The sequence below is a fragment of the Acipenser ruthenus genome, chromosome 3 (genome assembly GCF_902713425.1).
Source record: "Acipenser ruthenus chromosome 3, fAciRut3.2 maternal haplotype, whole genome shotgun sequence".
NCBI classification, from domain to species: Eukaryota; Metazoa; Chordata; class Actinopteri; order Acipenseriformes; family Acipenseridae; genus Acipenser; species Acipenser ruthenus.
This window is the reverse complement of record NC_081191.1, coordinates 59,105,438-59,132,271: the sequence shown is the minus strand read 5'-3', so window position 1 is coordinate 59,132,271 and position 26,834 is coordinate 59,105,438. Positions and strand designations below refer to the sequence as shown.

Here is a 26,834-nt window from a genome sequence, read left to right as displayed (position 1 = left end):
ACAATATAAAAAACTTGGTTACCCAAGGGCATCTGGCATTCTTTAATAAAGGCCATATGCAGCACGTTCATTGTCATGTTTGTCCCATCCAGGAATTTGTTTTATTAGTAAAAGAATGAAAATGTGCCTATTCAGGGCTGAAACTTTAACTGCGTTTAAAAAGTAAGCAGCGGGTTGTTTGAAGCGAAGTGGCTGTGCTAGATCATACCTGTAGGGTGACCACCTTTTCAAATTGCAAAAACGGGACACCGGCCATTTCTAATGTTGGGGTATATTTACATATGTTTTTAAAACTTTTTTTTTGCTGTTCTCCCCGAAGAGCGAGAGAGTGGGGGGGGAGGGGTAGTAGGTAGTGTGCTGAATCAAGATACATTTTTTTATTGTTTCAACTGGCGAGTGGGCAAGCAAGTGTAAGGCATTGCAAAATAATACAGCATTGGGGGTGCTGTGATGTGTTATAAACAGATATGCTATGGTTTGACTGTGGCTCTAAACTGTAAGATTGCACTGTGTCTACAAATTCGGAACAACTGTCTCTCTTGACAAACACTGACCTGAGTACCATCAATTTCATAATAAAACACACACCTGCATGATGGGTTACATCTTGTATTAAGCACAGTTCTTGTATACAACCCTATCAAAAACACTATGGTATACTATATAGAAGAATATTACTTGCAAATAATAGTTATTTTCCGAACAGGGGGTGTTATGTTCCTACATTTCTGTTACACTTATAGAATACTTTTGAATAGTCAAGCTCTAATCCCACAGGTTGTTTCAGATAGATTTTATTAATATGAGATAGCCCAATACAATATATTTATTTTCATTCACACTGTTCCTCTGTGTTCTCTTACCTGTAGTTTACATCTAGTTCACCAAAGGTAATTTCCCCAAACCCACTTGTGAAATTAAATGAGGATCCCCTGACTATTAATCACAAGTACAACCATATTGCCTCTTTTCCCACTCAGACTGTGTCAGGTTTTCATAATCTGTACCTTTTTTATATTTTGGATTAAAGCAAGTATCTATGCCTTAAGAAAAACACAAGATAAAATGTCTCTTGAATATATCTTGTTTTACCACTAGTTATGCTGTTGGTATGTTAGTCACCTGTCAAAGGCATATAAGTTTCTCAAGTGGCAGTAGTTGTCTCTCCAGCGTCAAAGCAAGACTGAGTAGCTAGTGACACATCATTTTGACTGTGCAGCTCTGGAGCACACATGAAGAGAGACTTCAGTAATGTATAACAATTCTCTTTTTTTACTAGAATAGAAACAGCTGTAACAGCTAAACAATATCTCAACTGTTACTAGAAGGCCATTGGCCTGTTCCTTACACAAAACGAATATTACACAGAAACCATTTTAAAAAACAAAACACAAAACATGTGACCCTAAATAAATGTTGTACCTTGGCAGAATGTATTTTCCTTATTCAACATGTAATACTGTAATAGCTGGATCATCTATTTAAAAGAGATATCTCTTAAATGACTATTTAAAATACCTTGTGTAAGTTTCAGAAGTGTTTCTTTAAGTTCATATGACTGCAGTAATTGTATTCAAGGTCCTTGAGGCTTTGACATGATATCCTGTATAATCATGCACAATAAATAATATAGGAACTGGTCCTCTAAGTCTAAGAAATGGCAGAGACACAAGTTTAATGATATTCTGTGAGCTTGTATGCATTTCTTCATGAATCAAGCTCAAGGTTTGTTTTACTCTGAAGCTTATGAGTGTAAAGCATAGATCTTTATGTCAGGCAGGGTTTTCAGTTGAGCTGACAGCGTTGGCAGACAGTGGGTGCAGGAAAACCCAAGGTTATTCAAGCCCTGCCTTTTTCTACTGGCATTGCTGTGAAGAACAGGGTGGATCTCCTTCAAATTGATCAGGGAAAATGATGCCACACTGTTTGTTTTGTTTAGTATGAGATGACTGTCTAAAGCCAACTCCTTTCCTGTGCTCTGATCCAAAGGTTCAGGTTCAGTGGCCGTATCCTTGGCCTGGCGCTGATTCACCAGTATCTGCTGGATGCTTTTTTTACAAGACCTTTCTACAAGGCTCTGCTGAGACTGTAAGTATTTGTTTGGGATGCTCTGAACTAATTGATTGGGAAACAGGGATTGATGAAAATCTATCTTTTGAAGAAATAAGCTAGACCAAAAATACATTACTTGCAAGGACATATTCTCATTAAACCTATGTCGGGCCTTAGTTGTTTTTTGGGGATACTAACCTCCTCAGAGCAACTAACATCACTGACTAGGCCTACCTTCACTAAGGTTCAGAGATCCAATAAGATCACAGTGTAATGTGGTATCTGCTGGCAGACTTTGAAGAGATGAACTATATATAGTAAACATGGTTGTGTGTTTTTTTTGGAAAATAAAACAGGCTTGCGAAAGCAGGTGATTTTGTTAACACCATTCATCTGATGTTAAAAAAAACTTGCATAACAGAGCCATGACGCCATTATGTTTCACAGAGCTCTTTCTGTATTGCAGACCGTGTGACCTGAGTGATCTAGAGTACCTTGATGAGGAGTTCCATCAGAGTTTACAGTGGATGAAGGACAATGACATCACTGACATCTTGGACTTAACCTTTACTGTAAACGAGGAGGTGTTTGGACAGGTATGTTGAATTTTACAACTGCTAGTGTATGCAAGCAGGCTCACAAAACTGCAGCATACCTGACTGACATAGTACTGTACATCAAGCCAAAGATTTAGTCTCAGCCCTGAGATGGTGCAGGCCGTTGTATGTACAGTATGTCACGCTTCACGTTTTTGTATGTATCTGAAGAACCACTTATCCAGTTGTTATGAAACTTGGTATTAACATTATTTAGCACAAGTTACTGAGATGGTAAGATTCTGGGGATGTAGGGAGTCTGTCTGTTCAGTCATCCATCCATCCATCTGTATGTCACACTTGCCTATATCTGGAGAATTCTTTCAAATTGTGATTCAATATTTAATTGCCAAGTCTTACGCTGTACTATTCTGTACATACTGTCTATCATACTGATAGCTCTTATTTTGAATTAACATCTATGGTGTGGAATTTATGTTACTGACATAATTCTTTTAAGTTGACAGTGCTTAAAAAAAGTCTGCATTGAGTTTAAAAAGCCCAGAAGTATACTTTGAAAAAACTGTAAGTCTTACGTGTCATTACATACCAACTCAACCAGAGCCGTTGCCTGACCGTCTCAGATTTTGCTAGAAAAATTCACCTGGGGGTTTTCGGGCCCGCTGAGTTCAGAAATGCTATTCTTTTTTTTGTTTTTTAATTTGCCCTTCGAGCTGTGACCTGGTAAAGGTCAACCTAAAGTGAAAAAGTGATCCTGACCAAAAAAATCCCCTTTACCCTGTAGGGATGCAGATCCTAAAATGTTAGTATTGCTGTAAGAACCTTAGGGACCACTCTTCCACATTTTGTGAAACACTTTTGGTTTCAAGTCCCCCCATTGGTCATTAACCCCCTCTGAAATTTGAATTGTTGGTATTTCTACCAAGTTTAGACTGAAATAACTCATGTGGTGGGGGGGGGGGGGTGCTCCAAAAAAATCACCCAAAGATATTTTTGGATAGATGTTGATGAGATCTGCAAGAATCATTTTGGTATCTGCAGATTTTGGATTTTTAGCAGATTTTTGAAGTTGCATTTGACATGCATTCAACCATTGCTTATGGCCACTTTGGTGAGGCTAAAGTACTGCATAGTCCTAACCGAACTGGTGTTATTCTTCAATTTTGCATTGTCTGGGGTTAGATCTAGAGTAAAAAGTGACAGGGTGTGCTTCCAGTGTCACTAGCTTTGCGAAACTACCAAAACCTCAATTAGTTGCGTTTTAAAAACTACAAACCTGATAGATAATCAGCCACCTGTCTGCTTGATTTTGCAGAAAATTATAATTTTGTGATCCAAGACACTGCTCAAGGATTTCACTGGGACAGTCCTCAGGCAACACTCCATCCGTTTGTGTTCTACTTCTGTCGGGGCGGTGAACTTAAGCACATGAGTGTTGCAGTGATGAGTAATGAAACGCAACACTCCACGTCGACAGTGTATGCGTTTCAGAAGGAGGTCATTCCTTTGATCAAGAGGGAGGTCCCTGACTTGAAACATATACATTACTTCAGTGATGGAGCTGCTAGGCACCACTTTGTACCCGATACCCCAGGCAAGATAAAGGTCTCATTTACCAGTCAAAGTACAGAATTCCATGTGGTGACAGTGTTGAAAGGTGCAGTTGTCCAGGAGGGTTCAGCTCAGCTGCGTTTACAAGTTGGTGACTGGCTGAAGGTGTTGTATGACAATAAAATGTTCTCTGGAGAAGTTGAGAATGTTTCTGATGATCAAGTGAAGGTTATTCATCCTGCTGGGCCGAACACCTTCAAGTGGCCCTTCTGAGGACAGACTGTTCTATGAATGGAAGAACATTGTTCAAGAAAATCTCGCTCCCCGTTTCAGTTCACGCCTGCAATAATTTTAAATTCGATGATTGCTTTGTGATGTGTGTTTTCTATACCAGTTGTTAACCAACCACATTAATGCAACTTTTAAAATGTTTAAGATCCTTTTTGCGTAGTTATATACTTGTCAGAAGAACTGAGATTTTTAGTTTGATTCCAGTAGCAGTAGACGTGAAGTTCTAGTGATGCCGGAAGTTGTTAACCCCTCAAGTTCCTTAAGTTTACCATGGTAAACTATCTTTTGTGTTTTATATCAGTTTGTCGTTTTTTAAAATGCAACTAATTGAGGTTTTGGTAGTTTCAAATGTGTCACTGTAACAAAGAAATCTGTTCCACTCGCAAGTTCATAACTCCTCAGCTCCAAGCTAGTGCCACTGGAAGCACACCCTGTCACTTTTTACTCTATATCTAACCCCAGACAATGCGAAATTGAAGAATAACGCCAGTTCGGTTAGGACTATGTGGTACTTTGGCCTCACCAAAGTGGCCATAAGCAATGCTCGAATGAATGACAAATGAAACTTCAAAAATGTGTCCAAAATCCGTGGATAACAAAATGTTTTGCTTGATTCTTGTAGATCTCATCAACATCTATCCAAAAATATCTTTGTGTGATTTGGAGCCCCCCCCCACGCCCCAGAGTGGGTTAATGACCAGTGGGGGTACTTGAAACCAAAAGTGTTTCACAGAATTTGGAAGAGTGGTCCTTAAGGTTCTTACAGCAATACTAATATTTTAGGATCCGCATCCCCTACAGGGTAAAGGGTTAGGCTGAATTTCAAATAAAACTCGTAACTTACTGCTCACCTGGCAACTTGCCAAAAGTGGGTTAGGTGCTCCTGGTATTTTGTTCTCGAAAGCTGTACTCATTACGAGTCAAAAGTGGTGCCAGCTCTAAGTTGAGCCCTGGGTGATTTTTCTGGTCAGGGTCACTTTAGGTTGACCTTTGCCAGGTCATAGCTCCAAGGGGAAATTTAAAAAAAAATTGATTAGCATTTCTGAACTCAGCGGGCCTGTAAAACCCCACGTTTTTCTAGCAAAATCTGAGACGGTCGGGCAACAAAATGACCCTTTTCTGGTTGAGTTGGCTTGGAATGACCCTTATCCAAACTGACTGAATATATCAGGCTTGGTAGTCCAGTGGTTAAAGAAAGGGGCTTGTTACCAGGAGGTTCCGGGTTCAATCCTAGCTCAGCTCTGACTCACTGTGTGTGACACTGAGCAGCAGCAGTTATGATGCATAGTTTACCCCCAAGTCTCTGTAAGTCACTTTGGATAAAAGCGTCTGCTAAATTACTAAATAATAAAAATAATATTAATAATATCAACACGTTTCAACTCTTTTTTTTTTTTTTTTACTGTTTGTCTAGTACTGAAGCAATCTACTAAAATATAAACATTGTAAATTAATCTGTAGTTTGATATATAAAAAAAAAAACATTAAATATGGGTTGACTTCAACATTTATGTGTATGTATGTGGGTATATGTGTTTAACATATACGTGTGTTTGTGTTGTATTTGTTCTTGTCAATTGAACTTTAAATACAAAAAAACGATCCCACAGAGTAAGAGTTGCAATTATCATTAAGATAACTTGGGGCTTCTGACTCTTGCTGTAACGCAATTTGTTTTGAATAGGTTACAGAAAGGGAGTTAAAATCTGGTGGCGCCAATCTGCAAGTGTCGGAGAAAAACAAAAAGGAGTACATAGAGCGAATGGGGAAATGGCGAGTGGAACGAGGAGTGGTTCAGCAGACAGAAGCTTTGGTTAGAGGCTTCTATGAGGTAGGCAATGCAAAAGATCTGTAGATACACACATTACCTTCATTCTGATTCATTTTCGTTTTACTGGAAATATGATGGTTCTGCAAAGGTAAGGCAAAAATAATCAGTTTGTGAAAAAAAAAGCATATCAGGACTTTCCAACTCAGAACTTCAACCTCCACTTGCTACGTCTTCGATTTCTCATTGATTTATTTTTGCTTTACCAATTGAGAAGTATGTGAGTATAGAATGTTCACTTCAGGTATGTCCAGCCATATCTACATAACCGTGAAATAGCCAGACAAATACACCATTACAAATGGAGGGAATATCAAAATTTACATGGATGTTAGATTATGTATTAACAAAGTAATGGGAACCCTTGTTTAGCACCTCCACCATCGCAGTGACCCATAACACAGTGTTTAGGGGAGACATTATTTACTATTTACTAAACAGTACAAATTTGTTTAATTCACGCATTCCAGCATTAACACACACCGTTTCTTAATTATTGCCTTCGAATAAATAAACAGCTTTTAAGACATGTGCTGAGGTATATAGCCTGGTTTTGCTGCAGGTTGTGGATTCAAGGCTAGTGTCGGTTTTTGACGCCCGGGAACTGGAGCTCGTTATAGCCGGCACCGCTGAGATTGATTTGAATGACTGGCGAAATAACACTGAGTACCGGGGAGGTGAGTATTAAATAAATTGCCTGACACACATCTCTAACAGAGTGGTTAGGCACACTAAATATTACATGGAGAAGAATGTATTGAATTACTGCTTCCCATATCAATGTTAACAATGGTAAACATCTATGGTATAATGTAATCATTTTGTATTTGTGTTTTCTAACACATTAGCATTCCTTTTTCTATTCTTTCATTGTGTGTTTCATAGCATTAACTGCGTGTACAAAGGTTCATAGATGTAGTCACATTGTGAGTGGAATCTTGGAATCCTTATTATAGAAACACATTATTATATATTAAAAAGTATTAATAGATTAGATAATATAGAAAAGGTTACCTTTTTGTAGATGTGTACACTGTAATCAACTCAACTCTTACTGTACTTTCAGTTTATACTCAGAAAATAATTGATTGTGCCAAAATTGCAAATAAATACAAACTAGAGACCCTTACACAATGAAGGAAAAATAAAGCTTTTTATGGCTTCAAATATACATTACTAAAAAGGTAATATTCTAAATGAACTGTTTGAGTAATAATGAAGCAACAAAAAGAACCCAATTTAAGGAATTGAATCGCTGGTGTCTGATACATGTTTTAAACATTTTTGGAATAGCTATTTGTTTATCAGTAGTGTACATGTTATATATTGTATCCCCCTTAGACTGAGAATTTGCACAGCCATATATTGTTGATTATCGTATACCCTTTTTTTTAGGTTACCATGATGGTCACATTGTAATCCGGTGGTTCTGGGGAACGGTGGAGCGTTTTAACAATGAGCAGAGGCTGCGGCTGCTGCAGTTCGTCACCGGCACCTCCAGTGTACCCTACGAGGGGTTTGCCGCTCTCAGAGGAAGTAATGGACTCAGGAGATTCTGCATAGAGAAGTGGGGCAAAATTACTTCTCTTCCCAGGTACTCCCTGCCATTAATCTCAACAGAGAAAGCCTTGCATAAAGTAATATATATATATATATATATATATATATATATATATATATATATATATATATATATACAAATATCATAAATATATTGGTAAATAAAAATGTCATACAAAAAAATTATGCTTGTTAGACATATTATGTATATGGCAATGGAATATTTACAATATATATTTATTTTTTTACTTTAAATCAAATAAATATATATGACCGACTTTTAAAAATATGGAATTCAGATTCCAGGTGTGCTTGATCTACGATCGAAATGCAGAACTGAAAATAAATAGCACATAGAGAGGTGTTTCAACTCTATGGAATGTATAGGCTGAAACGGGGCCTTAGCGAGAGCCTCCAGTACATGAGCTAGACTCCACTCGGGGATGACGTCCCTTCTAGGTGGACGTAACGAGCGCCTGGGGACACCGAGTCAACGGGGACATGGCATGCAGATATGGCTGCCAGGTACGCCTTCAGCGTAGAGGGGATTTACCCACTTCCAGCAGTTCTTGCAGGAATTGCAGAATAATTGCTATAGGGCAAGATATGGGGTCATGACCCCGGGTCAGACACCAATCTTGAAAATTCCTCCATTTGTTAGCGTACAGCGACCTTGTGGAGGAAGTCCTAGCATTTTGCAGTGTACCTACGACCACGCCTGAGAGCCCTAAAGCGGACAGACAGTCCCGTTCAGGGGCCAGACCCATAATTGGAGTCTGCCCGGTTCTGGGTGTCAGAGAGTGCCTCTCGCATGACTGAGGAGATCCAGGCTGGCCTTGCAGTAGCTAGCAGACGGTCGAAAACTAGCTTCTCCTGGGCCATCGGGAGGCCACCAGGAGAACTGTCGCCTTCTCTCTCCGGACATTCTCTAGGAAGGCTGGGAGCAACAGTTTTGGCGGGATTGTGTACAAGAGCTTCTGGGCCACTCGTTGGCTAGTATGTCGACGCCTAGTGGACCACCGAAGAGGTGGAGGGAGAACCATAGGGGGCAGTGAGTCGATTCCACCATGGCAAAGAGATCGACTCGATCCTGATGGGTGAGGAACCTCCTTCGAGAGGAGGGCCGCCGCTCGATTCACCACTCCAATGTAACCCTGGGGACAGATCTCACAAAAAGGAAGCACTGGGGCTCTGAGGCCCCGAGGGCGCTGAAAGCACAGAGAGCGTCAATCACCTACTCCATCTAACGCCAGAGCATCGCGGCACCAAGGCCACCGAGGCTCTGAGGTGTCGAAGCACGGAGGGCTTCTAAACACTGGAGTGCTCAGGCACAGAGCAGTGTCTAAATAATGGAGTACCGAGGGTGCCGAAGCACTGAGGACACGTGTGCACCGAGGCTCTGAAGCCCCGAGGGTGCCAAAGCACCGAGGGGTGACGAGTGCAGATGGTGTCTAACTCTGAAGTGCCAGGGCACCGCATGCTCTTAATTAATGCTCCTTATACAGGAGAGATTGGAATTTGCATCTCATTATAATTAGATTCGCAACAGCGAAATTCAAGATTTAGAACTTCTTCTGGCAAAGATAAATGAGTAGTATAGTGAACAGGAAGAAGTAGTAGGCAAATATAATAGGATTGAGCTATTGCTTCTGCAGACTCCGACCTTGATGCAACTATGGCACCAGCCAAAAAGAGAAGGAAAACAAATTTCCACAAAGACGACTGTAAAGGGGCGAGGTACCCTGTATATTCATTTGTTTATTTATTTTCAGAACGGGGGTTCCCCCTCTGCCCCTGTGTTATTTTGTGTTTGTTTATGTATTTAATATTTGTGACGGCGAAGCGCCACAGGGTTTGTTATTGTTTTGTATTTTGACGGCGTAGCCAATTATTTTGTAGCGTGGATGGGTACTCCCATCCACAGCAGTAATTTAATAAACTCGTGCAGATTGTGGCCGAGGGGTAATAGACTAATTACTAGGCAGTTAAACCCCTCGGCCACGGTATAAAAAGCCTGCAGCTCTCCAGCTCGGGGTGGGTATTAGAGAGGAGAGCGCGAGCGGAGCGAGAGAAAAAAAAAAAAAAAAACTAAACTAAAAATTAAACATAGGGACAGTGAAGGCAATCTGCCCAGCCTGACCTGTGTTGTGTTATATTTTGTGTTCGAGATTTGTTTTGTTTAAACCTTTTATTTTGCTCTGCGAGCACACAGTGTGTTTTTGTTTAAATATTTTATTTATTTTTGTTTTGCTTAATAAAAACGGCGGCCAGCCACGTCTTACTTTAAAACTGCAGTGCCTGGTGTCAGTGTTTTTCCCGTCCAGCCTGTCACAACGACATTAACTTATTAATTAGTGAAATGGAAAAAAAAAATCATGAACTATTATTTACCACTTCTCAGGGCCAAAAAACATTAAGAAACGAAACATGGAAAGAAATAACTAACAAAATAAATTCACTGAGACCAGTGCCAGCAGTAGGATGAGGTGAAGTAAACCCACCCTCAAAAAAAAAAAGAAAAGAAAAAAATGCAGAGTGCTGCTGCAGCACAACCTAAAGAAAACCTTTTGAAAATAAATACATCAGCAGCAAAATCTGAACCGGTCAAAAACATATTCTAAGACAGAAATCAATCAAATAACAGTACAGTGGAACGTCGCAGATCCGACCGTCACATGACCGCCCTGATCAATCAACTGCCTCGCTAAATAATTAATTAAATAAAGAAAGAAATAAAGAAATATTTAAATTAGGCTACGAGAGTAATGGTATTGGCAGCAAGTGCAGCGTCCGCGATTGAAACAGAAAGAAAGCGTTATAGCAATCAGCCTTTTGGTGCATTCCCCTTTGAGAGGCGGGCTGTGTGCATGTGTCAGGCAGCTGTGTGTAGCATTGACGTTTCAATACACCAGTTGAGAAAGCTTTGTGTTTGTGTTTTACTCTTTTTTTGTGCAATGTTTTTATATGATGGAGCGCAAGGTTGCAGATATTGGCAGCGTGTTGTTGTAGATTTTAAATGCATTTTAATTAAATAAAGCAAGCTTCATAAACGCAATGCTTACCGGCCGTTTGTTTAAAATAGCAGAAGCAATATTCAAACCGAGCTGCTTATCGGATGTTGGCAATATCAAAAGAGTGCAAAGTACCGTGACAGAGATATTAAGAAAGCAGAACCAGGGAGGCAGGGACTTCTAGAGTTAAGAAAGAAGCCATCAGTTGCAGGTTATTGTACATTTACCGTTTTATTTTGTATTTTTTTTAAAAAGCTTTGTGTGGAGATGGCTTATAATAAACCGCATAGCAACACTGTGTATGTGTAGCCTAATTAACCTAGTTTACGTATGCTTACTTTTAAAGCAAAAAATGTCCCCATGTTTAAAGCAGTTTGTATGTTGTTTTTGTTCACTAACCTATTTATGGATGTGTAAATGCCTTTTTCTATAGATGTTCGCAATTCCAACTTTTTCACATATCTGCCTATACCCCAGTCCATAGGGGGTCGGATATGCGATGTTGTACTGTATATCCAAACATTTTAATATCAAATATGTAGCAAGGTTAATCAATTTGATTAATAACTCAATTCAGTTAATAATATTGAATCATATTAATATCCACAAGTAGAAGAAAACACTAGAATGTAATAGGACTTTTTGTGATTGAAGTTTTCTACAAGGGAATCCTTTTTTGTCCTAATGTGAAAACTTCATGTGCTTCATTACCCCGTGTTGTCACATGGCTACAAAAAATGCTTGGAGCAGTGTTGTGTGATTCTGCGGTTTATATATAAACATGTGGAGACTTCATATTTTTCGTGTTTTATGTTGACACATCGTGTGTTTGTGGCTAAGGAAAGAAGATTAGCTAGAATACTGGAAATAAATGCACAACTGAAAATAGAGACTGCATTATGAAACCACAACTATTCAACAATATCATAATTATGGTAAACCAAAACAAAAGGTTAACATACTGTTTTGGTAACATAAAAGCGTTACACAAAAAAATACAGTATAGATTGTCAGTCAGTGGCCCTAAATCCCTCTGCATATCTGTGGGATTTGCTGGACATAAAATGATCCCCTTTCAGCCTGGCAGTACATCTGACAGTATTTAATAGAAGCTTTAGGATATCAAATAATGTACAAAATATGTATGTTTCCTAAAAAACTTTCTGAAAAGTTATAATTATAAATCACGTGTAAAACTAATTGATCCCCAATAAGGATTTGTCAAAATTTCAGTACGTTTTTGTGATTTATAATAAAATATGTCATGTGTTGGGTGTAATTATAACAAAAATAGTTTTGCACAGTTTGAGCAGCCATAACTATTCAGCTTCCCTTAAACTGCACATACCAATAAGAGACGCCATACACACCGCATTTTCATTTATAACAGATGATAATCTCTGCCGATTGCCATTCCAACTTCCCTGAAGGAATTGTAATTGCTAATCACTGAAGAATGGATATACTGTACAGCACATCCATAATAATTTAGACTCATCACATCAAATATATGCCATCCTGACTGCCCAAGACAGGTGTTTTGTCCAACGCATGTTTCTTGATCCACTTTACGGTATATCTTGGCAATTGGTGCCATCCTGAACACAAATAGCATGTTGAGCCTAAAATACTACCCCTTTAGTAATAAGGCATTCAATTTATATATTAATGAGACAGTTGTATTTATTATTTTATAGGGCTATCAAGCAATTAACATTTTTTATCTTAATCTTGGTTTTAATTGATAGAATTACTGCATCCATGGCTGGGAAGTCTATTGTTATTGCTGGGATTATTATTAGGTGTCCAAGCAAGTTGTGTCAGAGCGAAAACAAAGGTCATAGGTCACATGGTGTGGCAGCCATATTGAATTTTTTGCAAAAATTGGCCAATTTTCAAAATCTTCTCCGAAATCGCAAAGATCTGAAACTTGGAGCACATACTCCCCTCATGGCCTACATTCAGATCTGTTCACGAGAAGAAAATCTGTAGCATAGTTTGGCGGCCATATTTTATATATATATATATATATATATATAATATATATATGAATGCGCTGACATTTCAGTACACCAGTTGAGAAATATATATATATACAGTGCCATGAAAAAGTATTTTTTAATAAAGGGATAATTAGGGTCAGCAGTACTTTGGTTAACAACCAGGCCTGATTTGGGCCAGCTCTGCCCAATATAAATCTGACTAACTCTGGCCCTTACCATCAGAGTGAAATTGTCAGCACACAGGTTCTAGAGGCACATCATGCCACGAACAAAAGTAATTTCTGAAGACCTCCGGAAAAAAGTTGTTGATGCCTATCAGTTTGGAAAGGATTACAAAGCCATTTCTAAGGCTCTTGGGCTCCGCCGAACCACAGTCAGAGCCATATTGTCCAAATGGAGAAAGTTTGGGACAGCAGGTGTTGTGGCAGGACCTGAAACGAGCAGTTCATGCTCGAAAACCCACAAATGTCACTGAGTTGAAGCAGTTCTGCGTGGAGCAGTGGGCCAAAATTCCTCCACGGCGCTGTGAGAGACTAATCAATAACTACAGGAAGCGTTTGGTTGCAGTTATTGCTGCTAAAGGTGGCGTAACCAGTTATTGAGTCTAAGGGGGGCGATTACTTTTTCACACGGGGGCATTGGGTGTTGCATAACTTTCTTTAATAAATAAATTAAATATGTATCAACTTTTTGTGTTATTTGTTCACTCAGGGTCCCTTTTGTCTAATACTAGGTTTTGGTTGAAGATCTGATAACATTCAGTGTCAAAAATCAAAAATATGCAAAAATGCAGAAAATCAGACAGGGGCAAATACTTTTTCACTATATATATGGACCTTCTTATCTTCAAGTTCTGCTGACCCCATATGTCCCTGGTCATTCCCTGAGATTGGAAATCGAAAATCTTCTGACAGTCACTAAAATTTGTTTGAACTCTGTCGGAGCCAGGGCATTTAATTGCCCCTCATCTTTCGAACTTGCTCCCAATTCATATCAGGAATGCTAGCATCTTTTAAATGCTGTTTGAAAACAATCCATCAATCTTTTAAATGCTGTTTGAAAACAAATTTGTTTGGGTCTGTTTATTTGTAGCTGGATTATATATTAAACACAGGATTTTTTATATTTCTTTTGTAAAGCGCCCAGGAGTGATTGCATGAAGAGTGCTATACAAGTGAAATTTGTATTGCATTGTCGTTTTATTATTATTATTATTATTATTATTATTATTATTATTATTATTATTATTATTATTATTATTATCCAAAAAACAACCCAGCATATAAAAAAACCTGTTGTCCTATTTCTGGATTAATATTGTTGTCCCTTCTTTATAGTTTTATATTTATTTACACAGAATTATACAGAAAACCTCCAGCATTTGCTGTTAAATTGTTTGAACCAACTTCTAGATCACAATAGAGTCTGTTTATTACTCACCTCAATGCATTTCAAATGACCGTATATTTTCTTATAAGTATTCTCTTTTATTAATAACTTAAAATTGTGTACATAAAACAAAGCGTTCACTGAGTAACGGTTATATTCTATAATACTACTCTAGTATTATACTTTTAGTACTTTGCTCCATAATGCAGTTACATGACTAACTTTCTATGCAAACACTGACTGCACTCATTGCGTTGCAGGCACTCGAGTAGTACTGTATATTAAAATGGTGCTGCAGAGAATGAATTACGGTATGCTAAGAGGGTCAAAATAGAACAGTGCGATTAACGCTTGTTAAAAAAAATATCTCCAAAGAAATTTACGCTTTAATCGCAGAAGTTAACTGCGATTAATTGACAGGCCTATTTTATGAAACCTATGTTTAGATTAATGTGGAGTAGGTATGTTAAATATAATAACAGTTTTCTTAAAACAAACTAACCAACACTAGAGTGTTATCATTACAATGCCTACTATTTTGGGCATATTTGTTTATCATACACAAATTATTATGTCAGTCTCTGAAATGTTACAAAGTTTCATCCATATCCTTCAATAGTCAATATTGTTTTCAAGTAGACGGCAGATTACACAGGCACATTTAAACCCTTGCCAAGGAGTCTCAAACCATTCAAATGCACTTTATTTGTTATTCCTGGTGCATGAGAACTCTATACACTCCAGAAATAATAACCCTGCAAAGCCAGAAGGAATGCTGTAGGTTTAATTGCCTCCATATGTTGTTTTCTATGGAGAACTGGCAAATTGAAGGGTTGAGCAGAAGAAGCTGTTGTTAAAGCATTGCTAACCCATAGCAAGGCCTGGCCCAGTCCAATGACCCAAGGCAATGTTTGTTTTGCTTCCTCTGCTTTATACACACATTTTAAAAAGCACTGGCTAAGTTAACGTTGGACTCCCTAATAATTGCTCTTGTTTTAATGAAGTGTAAACAAAAAAACAAATTGGGTGGCGGGTAGCCACTGTTTTCCATTTTATTGCTCTTGTGCAATTTCTATACTTTGAATAACATTTGTTTGAGAGGGAAACAAATGTATTGTCGCCTCCTTTTCTCCATGGCCAGATAATGCACTAGCAATGTTTTTAGTTCTCAGAACTTTATGCACAGTATAGCAGTGAAAGTTAAACAATAGGGATTGACCATCATTTTCTTTTACATTACGGAACATCTAAAAATATAAAAGCTTACATTTTTTAAAAGAAGTAGTAACCTTTGACTTTTTAGAAAAATGGCGCCCGCAGCCGTTCAGTATGCACGTTACACACTGGTTTGCAAAGTGTCGGCATCAGGTGTGGACTCAAGTGATCTTGCGCGATCGGTTGAAGCGAAACAGACTTCTTAATTATTTGTATTATTGAGCTTATTGATTTGCACTGTTTATTTAGTGATAGTAATGGGCAAATTGAAGCAGGTAAGATCCAAAATGCTAGAGGGGTGATGGTGGAGTTTTAAGCACTGTAAAGGAGTTGGCGGCATTGAATGATAGTACAGTACTGCATTACCTGGAGTAATGCAGGATATTGGCCTCGTAAGTGTAGACTTTGATGCAACAGGAACCTGAGAGTCGTGCTGCTCTTCCAGGATTGAGCACGGTAAGTGCATATTTAAAGTTGCACAATACATTGCATGGAGCTGCACGATTTCTTTAAAATGTCTTCAACGAAAGACACCATCTGCATTAAAGATTGGAAATATTTCTGCTAAGATCACGCTGTCCAGTACAAGAAGGGGACATTTCACATGTCTGTTGTTGTTTTTACTTTCATTTATGTTTTTATTATGTTTGCTAATTCACTGATAGTGAAAATAGAATCTCTTTAAAAGGTGGACATAAAAAATTCAATATTTCTACAATTTTAGCATTTACTGTTTTTTAGGTAAGCGTTTAAATATTTAGGATGTTTCTTGTATAATAACTAGAGAAAATTATCTATTTTGAATGTGACAACGCTATATCTTTCTGCTGTAAAAATATTAATCATGAAATATCTTGAAGACTGTGAAATGCTGTGAAATAATTAATTTTACCATTAAAAATACAGACCAGATAATGTTACATCAGTTGTAATGATTGTAAGAGTAATGATTAGAAATGGAACCAACATACAAGGTTTGTGAGGTAGTTTTTCCCCTAGTTTAAGACTATTTTAAATAGATTTATGTGTATCTTTTATTGTTGTTGTGGTCTATTTGTCATGCCTGTCACTGTAGTTGCTTTTCTGTCTCAATGGCAGTACTCAGTGTTTATTCATTTGAAGGAAGGGAAACGGTGATGCAATTTGATTGTAATTTTCTAATGTGACAGTTTAGGTGCTGTGAAACAGGAAAGAACAAAAATGCAGCACTCTGATTGGCTGAAACCCTTTACCACATGGTTATACAGTCGTTATTGGCATGAGGTGGGATATCAATATGGTGCATTTTTCCGTGCCATGTGAAATATTTCTGGGGTGGTGCCCCTGGGAAGAGCAATCACATTTTTTTTCATATTCACATTGCATGGTACAAAAGGCATAATAAGTGCAGTGTAAGTCCAGTGTATATCGTTACCAATTCTCTACTAATGGTTGCTGTTTCCCATGTTATAGATAGAAGGCCTGAACCATAGAAAGTTACAGTCAGCGCCGCTTAATACCCCAAATAAGCAGCTGTCCCAATTAAAGGAGAGGCAGTTGAGACGACCTTAATCACACTTTTTTTATTCTTAATGAAAAGAAAAATAATAAAATCACATCACATTATGATTAAATGTTAAATACATAATATAAAATACAAGTCAATGTTTATTTTTATTCCTAAACAAAATTATTCACACCTGTGATGTTGACATGCCAACTTTGTTTGCAACAGCAGCCTGAGAAACCAAAGGAGACTCCTCCTTCTTCAAGAGTGCAATGTGGTTTACACAATTTACGCAAGTCACAGGGTAATTGCACTGTGCTATGCGAACCTGTCTTGCTCTGAAAAGCAATCTCTGTTCACCATTTGTAAATACTGTATGCCAATTAAACGAAGTGACATCCCAATTAAACGATATAATTAGCATTGGAAAGAACTGTCTCCCAGAGTTATTTCCCATTTAAGCAGCAATCCCGATTATCAGTATCCTGATTAGGTGACGCCGACTGTGCTATTGTCATATGTATGCTTATCTTACGCAAAACAGTTTAAAGGCCAGGGAGATTCAAATTTAAATACAGCACAGTGTTGAAAGTTTATGTAAGCTGTATTGTTTAGCTTCTTCCCTAGCTAGAAGAGAAATTTAGAACACCAGAGCAGGCTTCAGCAGATAATCAAAAGCAATACCTGTGGGAGGAACTTACAGCTGCTCCAGGCCTAACTCTCCCAGAAGATGTCACTGTTGCTGTTGTTTCATCTTAACATCCAAAACATTATAGTGGATTACCCTGCATTGGGAGTGTAGCGTGCTGAAAAGGAAAGTTATTTTTTAAATGGAAATGCATTGAATGGCAAATGAAAAAGATTAAAAAAAGAAAAATGTCCTACCCAATGTAATATCATCTGCTAGAATTTTATGAGTAATCATTTACAAATCAATTCATATTGGGCCAATAGAAAGATCTGCTTCAAATTAGCATGGAAGAAAAACAGCTTTTACTAGACCAACTAGAAAATGCTCAGGTCGACACTGTAACGAGAGTGCACCCTTTTTAAAGCTTGGACTCGGCTTCTCTGCTTAATCTTTTGACTACGAGATGGTCCTTCAGCTGATTTAATAGGTGGAAATCACTAGGGATAAGGAGAACAGCATGAGCTTTTTGGCATGACACACTTGGTGGCAAACAAGTTTTGAGACTGATGAGATTCATCCAGACACCGATTTGATCCTGTCAGTAGCAACCACTGATCTAATGACTGTTGTCTTGTTTTTAAAATTAAAACAATCCCTATTTTACTGGTAACAGATGTAAACAGAAAACTTTGAGTTAAAAATACTAGCCTCTTCAGTTAAGGACATTTATGGTAGTTTGTATCATAAATATTTTAAATCAAAAGAAAGCTGTAGATCATTTGCAGTAAGAAAACAAGTATCCGATTCAATTTCAAACATATTTATTGGCTTTGTAAATCTTTTCTTTAGATACTGTGTTATTTTGTTGCAATATGACTTAATATCTTTATACAAGTCACAGAATAACTCTTATTGTTTTGAAAGTACTATCTGATTTGCTTAGCAGGCCTTACATACAAAGAATGCACAAGCACCATGCCCTCTTAAAATGATGAGGCAGCCCGGCGACACAAAGATTTATTATTATTATTATTATTATTATTATTATTATTATTATTATTATTATTATTATTATTGTTATTATTATTAATGCCTATGAGTCAGCGCATACATCTGACTTATAACATTGTGTGCTTTTATTTGTCTATTCCAGGGCACACACGTGTTTCAACCGCCTTGATCTCCCTCCCTATCCATCCTACACAATGCTATATGAGAAGCTGCTGATCGCCGTGGAGGAAACCAGCACGTTTGGGCTGGAGTGAAGACCAGAGACTGATGTCCAATTCAATGGTTGCTGACATTACCCTTTTCATATTATTTAATTTTAAGAAGACAATATCGTCTTTTTTTTCTTCTTTTTTTTCAAATAAATATGGAATTATAAATCAGGACTGAAAAGAACCTCTGCATGTATAAATCACCAGATATAATGTAACCGCCCTGGGGGCTTGCAAAAACCAACATAAGTTGTATATGCAATAGCAAATAACTGTCTCCAGCCTTCTCAAAGCCTTGGCGTAACCCCCATCGATACAATCACACAGGTTTTACTACAAAGCAAACACAGCTGCCCTTCACCGTCCCCTTCATTGCACCAGAACAATGCAAGAATTGACATAAAACCCATTGTCTTCTGCCAGGTTTTGCCTTTTGGGTCAAAGGTAGATTGTTACAAGGTAACACTATCCACCATTGCTCATCTCTGACCAACCCATTGTTGCATCACTCTTACTTCTGAAGACTTTTGCAGATTGACTGGAGGAAAAAAAAATGACTGTGGAATTATTTTGTACATTACATTTAAAATCTTTTGCAAAAAAAGAAATGGAAGATTATTATTTTTTTTTTTATATAAACTATTGCTTTACACACCAAGAGGTCATGTTACTTATTAGCGTATACAGTATGTACCCTTTCTACCATGCAAGGAAGTGTAGTTTGCTCTTCGGCAGTCCAGAAGGCATCTTTGTGTTTGCTGCAGTAGAAGCATAAGATCTGCAAATCCAGGAAGCAGTCTCATTCATGGGGTTTCCATGCAAGTTTTTTTTTTTAACTCAAGATAATTACACGAGAAAAATGTCTCATGTAAAATGCTTTTTTGGGTTTCCATTCGCTCAGTTTATTTTACTCGAGTAAACCGGGCTTTTCACCCGACGTCATGCAAATGAATGGGTGGGGGTTGATATGTAAATTAACTATGCGTAATGTACTTGTGCTGTTTTTGAAGATTACTAGTGACATTTTGTGAAAATGTGGTTTCCATGCGCAGAGAACTGGTACACGAGTGAATCTAAGCTGCTGTAATAAAGCAAAATACCCTGTGCCTGCTTGGTTAATAATGTGCTTAACTGCTCTTGACCAAATTGTTTTTCAATTTGAGGAGGCTCGTGGTGTCAGAGATGCTCTCCTTTCTTTTAAGTTGAGTTGGATTTACTGCTGTGTTAAATATTAATGATGCAAACAAATAAAACACAATCAATACGTTAATTTGCAATTTTATTTGGTCAGTTCTGAGAGGACATCAACAACTTGGATGTTGTTGCGTTGTTTTGGGCGATTGAGCTGGCTCATGACATCCAGTTCACAAACTATTTATTAATGTGGAGGGCAGACACGCATTGTCTTTGGACATAGCTGGGATCAAAAAAAGAATGGGAATAAATTCAGTTAAGCAGGTCACTTTCTCTTCGTGTTTAACTTTAGCTTAGTTTTTACAGCTAGGGTATTCTCAAACAGCTGCTTTAATACTATAACAAATGCATAACGCAGTTTGTGGTAAGTGGTTTTATACAAAACTGTAAACCCACAAGATATATACAACTTAACAGACCAGACACAGCAAAAAACAATAATAAAAAAAGGCTGCCCGCATTAGTATTAAGGTGAACTACACCACTGCTAACCATAAAACCACCCATCAGCCACTACTTTCTGCCGTCTTGGAATCCACAGTAACAACTGACCTGATTCCTTGCATTTACACGTGAAATGCAGGTTTCCATGCGAAACTGGGCGTGTGTTTCGTCATTTACACAAGTAAATGAGATTTACCCTATCCCTATCTTTGGCTGTTTTTTTTGGCCACAAACCTGATTTACACGAGTAATTCTCCCAAACGTGCACGCACATCGCCATTTCACGTGTAAATTGACCCGCATGGAAACCCCATGATTGTCAAACATTATGGACAAATGCTTATATATGATAATAATGTTGCAATTTGGTTATTAGGATTTATTTTATTTATTTATTTATTTGTGTGTTTCCTTCCTTTTCCTGCAAAACTTCTGACTGAAAACGTCTTATTAAATATCAGAATCTATTTTTGGATTATTTATTATTGCCAGGGATGTAGATTTTTATTTGTGTTTTTACTGATGGGTTCTGAGTTCATGTCTTCGTAGTGGCTGCAGAATTTAACAGTTAAAGAAATAGAGATCCTGCTGAAATAAAAAGACGGATGAGCAATCCTCATTTTTAGTAACATATCCCAAATGAGTTATATTCAATTGAAACAGTTGCAGATCTAATTGTGTACTACGATATACAAACAAATATTGTAGTGTATTTTATCTATGTTAACAGAGAAGGAGGACACCTTGTACAGGACACTAAGGCAACAAGGAGGCCTAGTCACTACAGAATGCAGCTTTTTTCCTTATTTTTCTGTGAGCTTGACAGGGCTAAAGTTTGCTTAAAGAAGACAATTTTGTTGTAAGGGAATCTGAAATTGAATAACGCTAAGCCTTAAGTCTACAGAAGTCTACTGAAAGATAAATGAGTTAAAGAGAGAGATTGATGTGTTTCTTTAGAATAATTGAATACATCTGGGGAGAAAGCAGGAGCATGTCTTTCATACAATGCCATCAGTCCTTATCAAGTTGGCCAAATGGCCTCTTATGCCTATACAGACCAGGGAGCAATGCAAAAAAAAAAGAAATGCTCTTGGTCACGTGGGATTAAGCCAGCTGTACTTCCTCTTACAGTAGGAAGTGTCAAGTTTGATTTGTGATGTGCAACCTTTTCAGTTAAAAAGTTGCCAAATGTTAATAGATCCTTAATAAGAAAAACAAAACAGTATATGTAACAGTTTTTTTTTTAAATACATTGAATGAACATTTCAGTACATACAACCCCCATATAATGTGCAAATTTGAGTACTAAATAAGCGACCCACACAATAATAGTAGGTCACCAGCTGTTCTGCCCTTAATAGACCCATCTATTAATATCCTTTTAATGGAAGCGATTATTAAAACAAATAGTATTTGTGTTGAAAGAATGATCTCCCTTTAATGTACAGAAGCTATTTTTCGATTTCAGCCTGTTCAGTTTTATTTAACTATAGTACTGTCAGCAGGCCATTGCTGTATTCCATGTGGTGGTGCCAGACAGACTAGAGGCCGGCTGATGTCCGTGCCCAGGTGAAAACTGTAAATTGAATAATTGTTTTGTAAATTATGCTAATTCTGTAACAAAGAAATTGGCATTCTTTAGCCAAAAAAAATAACCTGAATAATTTCATGTTGGGGTTATCGTTAATTCTATGTTGGTTTACCCAACAATGTTAAAAATTATGCTGTTTGGCAAGAAAAGCTTTCATCTGCACTAGGAGGTGAAATCTAAAGAAAAGTCAAAGGAAAATGACTCAAGAAAAAAGAATTAGCTACATTTGTTTGGCTATGTGACAGTTTATAAATCTATAAACGATTACATTTATAAACCGGGGATATAGATTACACATAAATATTTAATGAATCCATCACCATATCTGCTTGTTTGTGGCATTGAAAATGAGGACATATGGGAACATAAAAAAAGGTTGGATCTTGGGGCCTCGCTACAAAAATATTAGCCACGTCAAACAATGACATGAAGGCCTAAGAATAGTTCCAGTATTAAAGTGAAAAACGTTCTCCTTAGATAAAAAATAATCCCAGTGTCAAACAACTAAGCATTAGAAAAACTGAATATAAAATATCCACCCAAACTTGTTGCCATAGAGTTTTTGTTATATTTATTTATTTATGTCTTTGTTTGTTTATTTGTTGATTAATTAATTTATCTGTTCGTTCATGTGACTGTTTTGCCACTGATATTCTCCTTTCATCCACATTACACACATGTAAATAACAATAAGAAAATTAATAATATTTCAATCAAGTTCCTGCAGAGTTGTTGTAGAATGTAACGTACAAGTATTTTTTATTGAAGTTGTGTTTAAAAGATATCCTAAAAGGAGAATTCATTTTTTTCCTCCATCCCCTTTTCACCTGCATAGTGTGTAAACCATGTCTAGATAAGGTACTGTTTTCAGAAGAACTGGTGCATTATCCAAAATGAGCTTCAGGTTCAGTGTTAAACGACAGATTTAAATTGACTTGTAGATGTCCACATTTGATTAGTTTATGAGATTACTCACACTGGTCTCTTAACAAGGGTGAACTCATGTAATGGCTGATTTGCTTTGTTTTAATAACAGGTCACTTAATTCTCAGGCTGTGCTTTCTGTTGAATCATATCACTGTAGAGGAATGTCAATAAATGTCAATCACTTTGTTATGCACTGGTGTGTTGTTAGTATTTATTACAAAACATAGGTTGTGAAGTCTCCTGAAATTCTTGTGACTGAAAACATCTACCACCTGTACTCTGTTTAAAGTTAGGCATTTACCCCACATTATACACAATGAACCCTAAAGTACTTTCCCAACTTTCTTGGCTACTGGTATAATATAGATCCAATGTACAGTAGACCTTTCATAACTAATTTCTCTCATCTTTACACTGTTCAAACATTTATTGTAGTGTACACCATAAACCCTACAATTTACTCATATTATCTTAAGTTCTCTTGTAAGTAAGTGGCTTAAACAGTACCAGTAAGCAAAGGACGTATTCAAATATACACATTTCCGAGTTTATAAAAAAATATGGATTCATGAAGTACTTCTGGTGGTTATAATTCAAGCTTCATGTATGAATTAGGGTTAAAGAAGTGGATGCCTCTAAATGGCAAATTTACCTTGTTGAAATATAGTTCTCAGATAACATCTGTGTCTCTCTTCAGTGGTAGCAGTGCACACAGATGCTGGAGCACATAAAACATTACTGATCCTCTTAAGCAAAAACAAATATGAGCCAATAAAAACGTGGTTGGATATCAGTTCTGAATTAACAGAATTAAAACATTTTTTTTGTGTGTGATAAAATTGATAGAATTCTTCATGTCGGTATAAAACATTTTAGCTATAACAAATCACTTTTTGCCATGTTATTAAGTAGAAACATTACAATTACATATTCTGATCGCAATGTAATCACAGCTCCAGTACAAGCAAATGATATGGTTAAACCCAGGTTTTCATCCAGAGCTATGAAATAGTGGGAAGAGATGTAGAAATACTAATAAGAAGTCTTTATTTATGTCTTCTTATGAATACAGTTTCAACATTGATTAAAAAAAAACAACATAAGCCCCATTTTACACAAGATTTTATATTGTTTAAAAGCTATACACAGATAGCAGTAAAAGAATGGCGGCATTGTGATACCATTCAATTACATTAAAAATAAACATAATGCATGTGTTTAATCACAAAGTCACTGATGCAATTCAATCTGGATCTCATAGCAGAGCACAAAACTGTTTATGATCCCAATACTAAGACAGACCATACATTAATGATTTTCCGTACCATATCATTACCCTTATAGATAAGCAGCACTGTTAAGCACCTAGCACTCTGATGACAAAATCTATACTGCCTATAGTCAGTCGTCTGTATAGCCTGATCACCCTGTACCTGCACTTTTTAGTACCAATAATCTGTCTATCTTAGATCTAGCCTAACATTTCCTTGAAAATCTTAGAAACATTGTGGGCAAGGAACTCAAAAGATGTATTTTTAGCGGGTGTATTTTAATTTTCTTATTCAGAACCTCCTATTTTCCTTCTTCTACAACTCTTGCATACATATTAAAGGGTGTCTTCCTCCTGCTTGACAGAAACATACAGGGAAAGGATGCTTACAATTGTGGTGCCCTGTAAAGCTCCTCCATAGGTCTTGCCCCATTGAGATATCTATCTATCTATTGACTTGTCCCCTCGAAAGGCCCATGCATTTGATTAATTCTTAATGAACGCCATATTTGACCAATATTGTGAATCAATATTTATTCATTATTCAGGTCAATTGTTATTTCACCGGAACAGCCTTTTCACTTAAAGTATATTGATTTTCAGATACAACCTCTTCTTGTCATCTTGTGCTGATAGAAACCTCAGTGTTTATTTCCTTTGGTTTGGTTCCAAAATCCTCAATAGAATGCACACAGGCCTTGTCCATTACTAAATGTACATGTATTGTGAGCTGTGTTTCTTTCCACTTCTCCACAAATCATAAGAAGGGGGTTGCAGGCACATTGTAACCAAATGACCCATCCTTGTAGTGCAGAACAACACAACAAACACAAACCTCTCAGTGTTTTTAACATGGCTCTATGGTTGCACATTTCTTTCACTGCAAGCCAGCGATAGCAATTGCAGCTTTAATAAACCTGCAATCTTACACTTCATTTTTTTCTTTATTTCCAGAAACTTTAGCAGGTTGTAAACTTATGCAGTGTCTTAACTAATTATATTACAAACCTCGTGGAACAAAACTGTAGCTACTGTACATGACCCACAACATTTTTTTCCACAGTAACCTACATTGCAAAACTAAAGCTGTTGTACCCTTAGAAGAAGGTAAAATGTAACAGTCCCTGTCCCTTGACAACCTTGGTTTTATGACCAACACTGTTATTCGAATGCTCCTCTGCTCTATTATCATACATGTGTTAACTCTGTGTCATTTACTGTATTGTACATCAAATTTGAATTGCAATTACAGTAAATCAATTGCAATTACGTGTGTAGGTTTCTGGATTTGGAAAACCACTAACAGTCATTATAGTCAAAATTTGCAACCCAACGAAATTGATTTTATAACAGCTTTTCTTTAGGAGTTGAATTAGATTAGCTACTAACTGGCATCTCTGGGTACACTGTATTTAAAGAAAGCTATTGTGTCAATTAATGGCTATATAAGTTGGGAACTGTGGTTTTGTAGTCAGTTTATATTGCAGGCCATAAAGAGACATATTAAGTCTTGTAGAAAAGAACAATAAACCAGCAGTTCTGTCATGTACAACAATGGACATGTACAAGTACTGTAATTACAGGACCTTCAGCATTAGTAATAATACACAAATAAATGTCTACCAAAATACACTTCATCAGCATGCAAAGAATAGTGAATTATAGAATCAGGACTGTGCGTGACAGTAGGCCTGTAATATCCTCTGTTAACAGCAGAGGTCACTATGTCCCGCTCATAAAACCACACCATGGAAATGCTGTCCTAAAATCAAGTCAGCCACATCAACTCCCCCCTCCCCAACCATCCTCTGTAAAAAGAGGTTTTGGTCTTTACATCCGGTATACTGTAAGTTCTTTTGTAGGGAAATGTGGCAAACTTCAGTCTGAAAATGTATCTGGCTTCTACAATGTGATAATAATAGTTTGGAAAAGGCAAAATAAAAACATGACTGAAATGTACCCCATGCTAAAAATATCAAATTATTTTTTTTTCTGTAATGTGATGCACACCCTAATGTGGAACACACAGTGGGGGGTGGGGTGGGGGGGTGGGGGTTTAGTGGTTTGACATACTGTACAATGTGTGAATTTCTAATTACAGTAGTTTATCGTTAGGCCAACCTAAAAATGAACTGCTGGGTACTGTTCCTGAGTTTTTGGAGTAGTCTTTTGTCAATAAATGTAGCAACATAAACATATGCACTTATATTTAATTAAAAAATAAATAAATAATAATAATAATAATAATAATAATAATAATAATAATAATAATAATAATAATAATAACAATAACAATAATAATAATAATAATAATAATAATAATAATAATACAATTCTTGTTTATTTTGTGTACCGTTTTACATTAAAAAGGATAACTATTTTAACAACAACAATACAGTGCATTAAATAGAAAATTTAAAAATACATATATAATTTTGCAGTTCAGGGACTGCAGGATTGTGCATTGAATCTACGCAAATGAAGAGGCTTCTATCCAAAAAACAGAGCTAACTGCTGCACGGTGTAATGTAATACAGTACTCTATAACTGGCTCGTGCGATGGCTCCTCCTACTTTAGGAAAATGAGATTGTCAATCAGCGGCGTTTCCACGGT

At 37.1% G+C, this 26,834-nt stretch overlaps 1 protein-coding gene across 3 annotated transcripts in view; it reads left to right on the top strand.

Annotated features, from left to right (window-relative positions):
* The window catches only part of LOC117435482 (E3 ubiquitin-protein ligase HECW1), a 189,535-nt gene extending 166,403 nt beyond the window's left edge, over positions 1-23,132 (top strand). For all 3 annotated transcript variants that reach the window (XM_059014511.1, XM_059014498.1, XM_034058677.3), the window contains 6 exons: positions 1,990-2,088; positions 2,519-2,648; positions 6,136-6,282; positions 6,842-6,956; positions 7,675-7,873; positions 18,728-23,132. In XM_059014511.1, the coding sequence (XP_058870494.1) occupies positions 1,990-2,088; positions 2,519-2,648; positions 6,136-6,282; positions 6,842-6,956; positions 7,675-7,873; positions 18,728-18,839 (802 nt within the window). In that variant the 3' untranslated portion in view covers positions 18,840-23,132. The remainder of the gene's footprint in view (positions 1-1,989; positions 2,089-2,518; positions 2,649-6,135; positions 6,283-6,841; positions 6,957-7,674; positions 7,874-18,727) is intronic.
* The last annotated feature ends 3,702 nt before the right edge of the window (positions 23,133-26,834 follow it).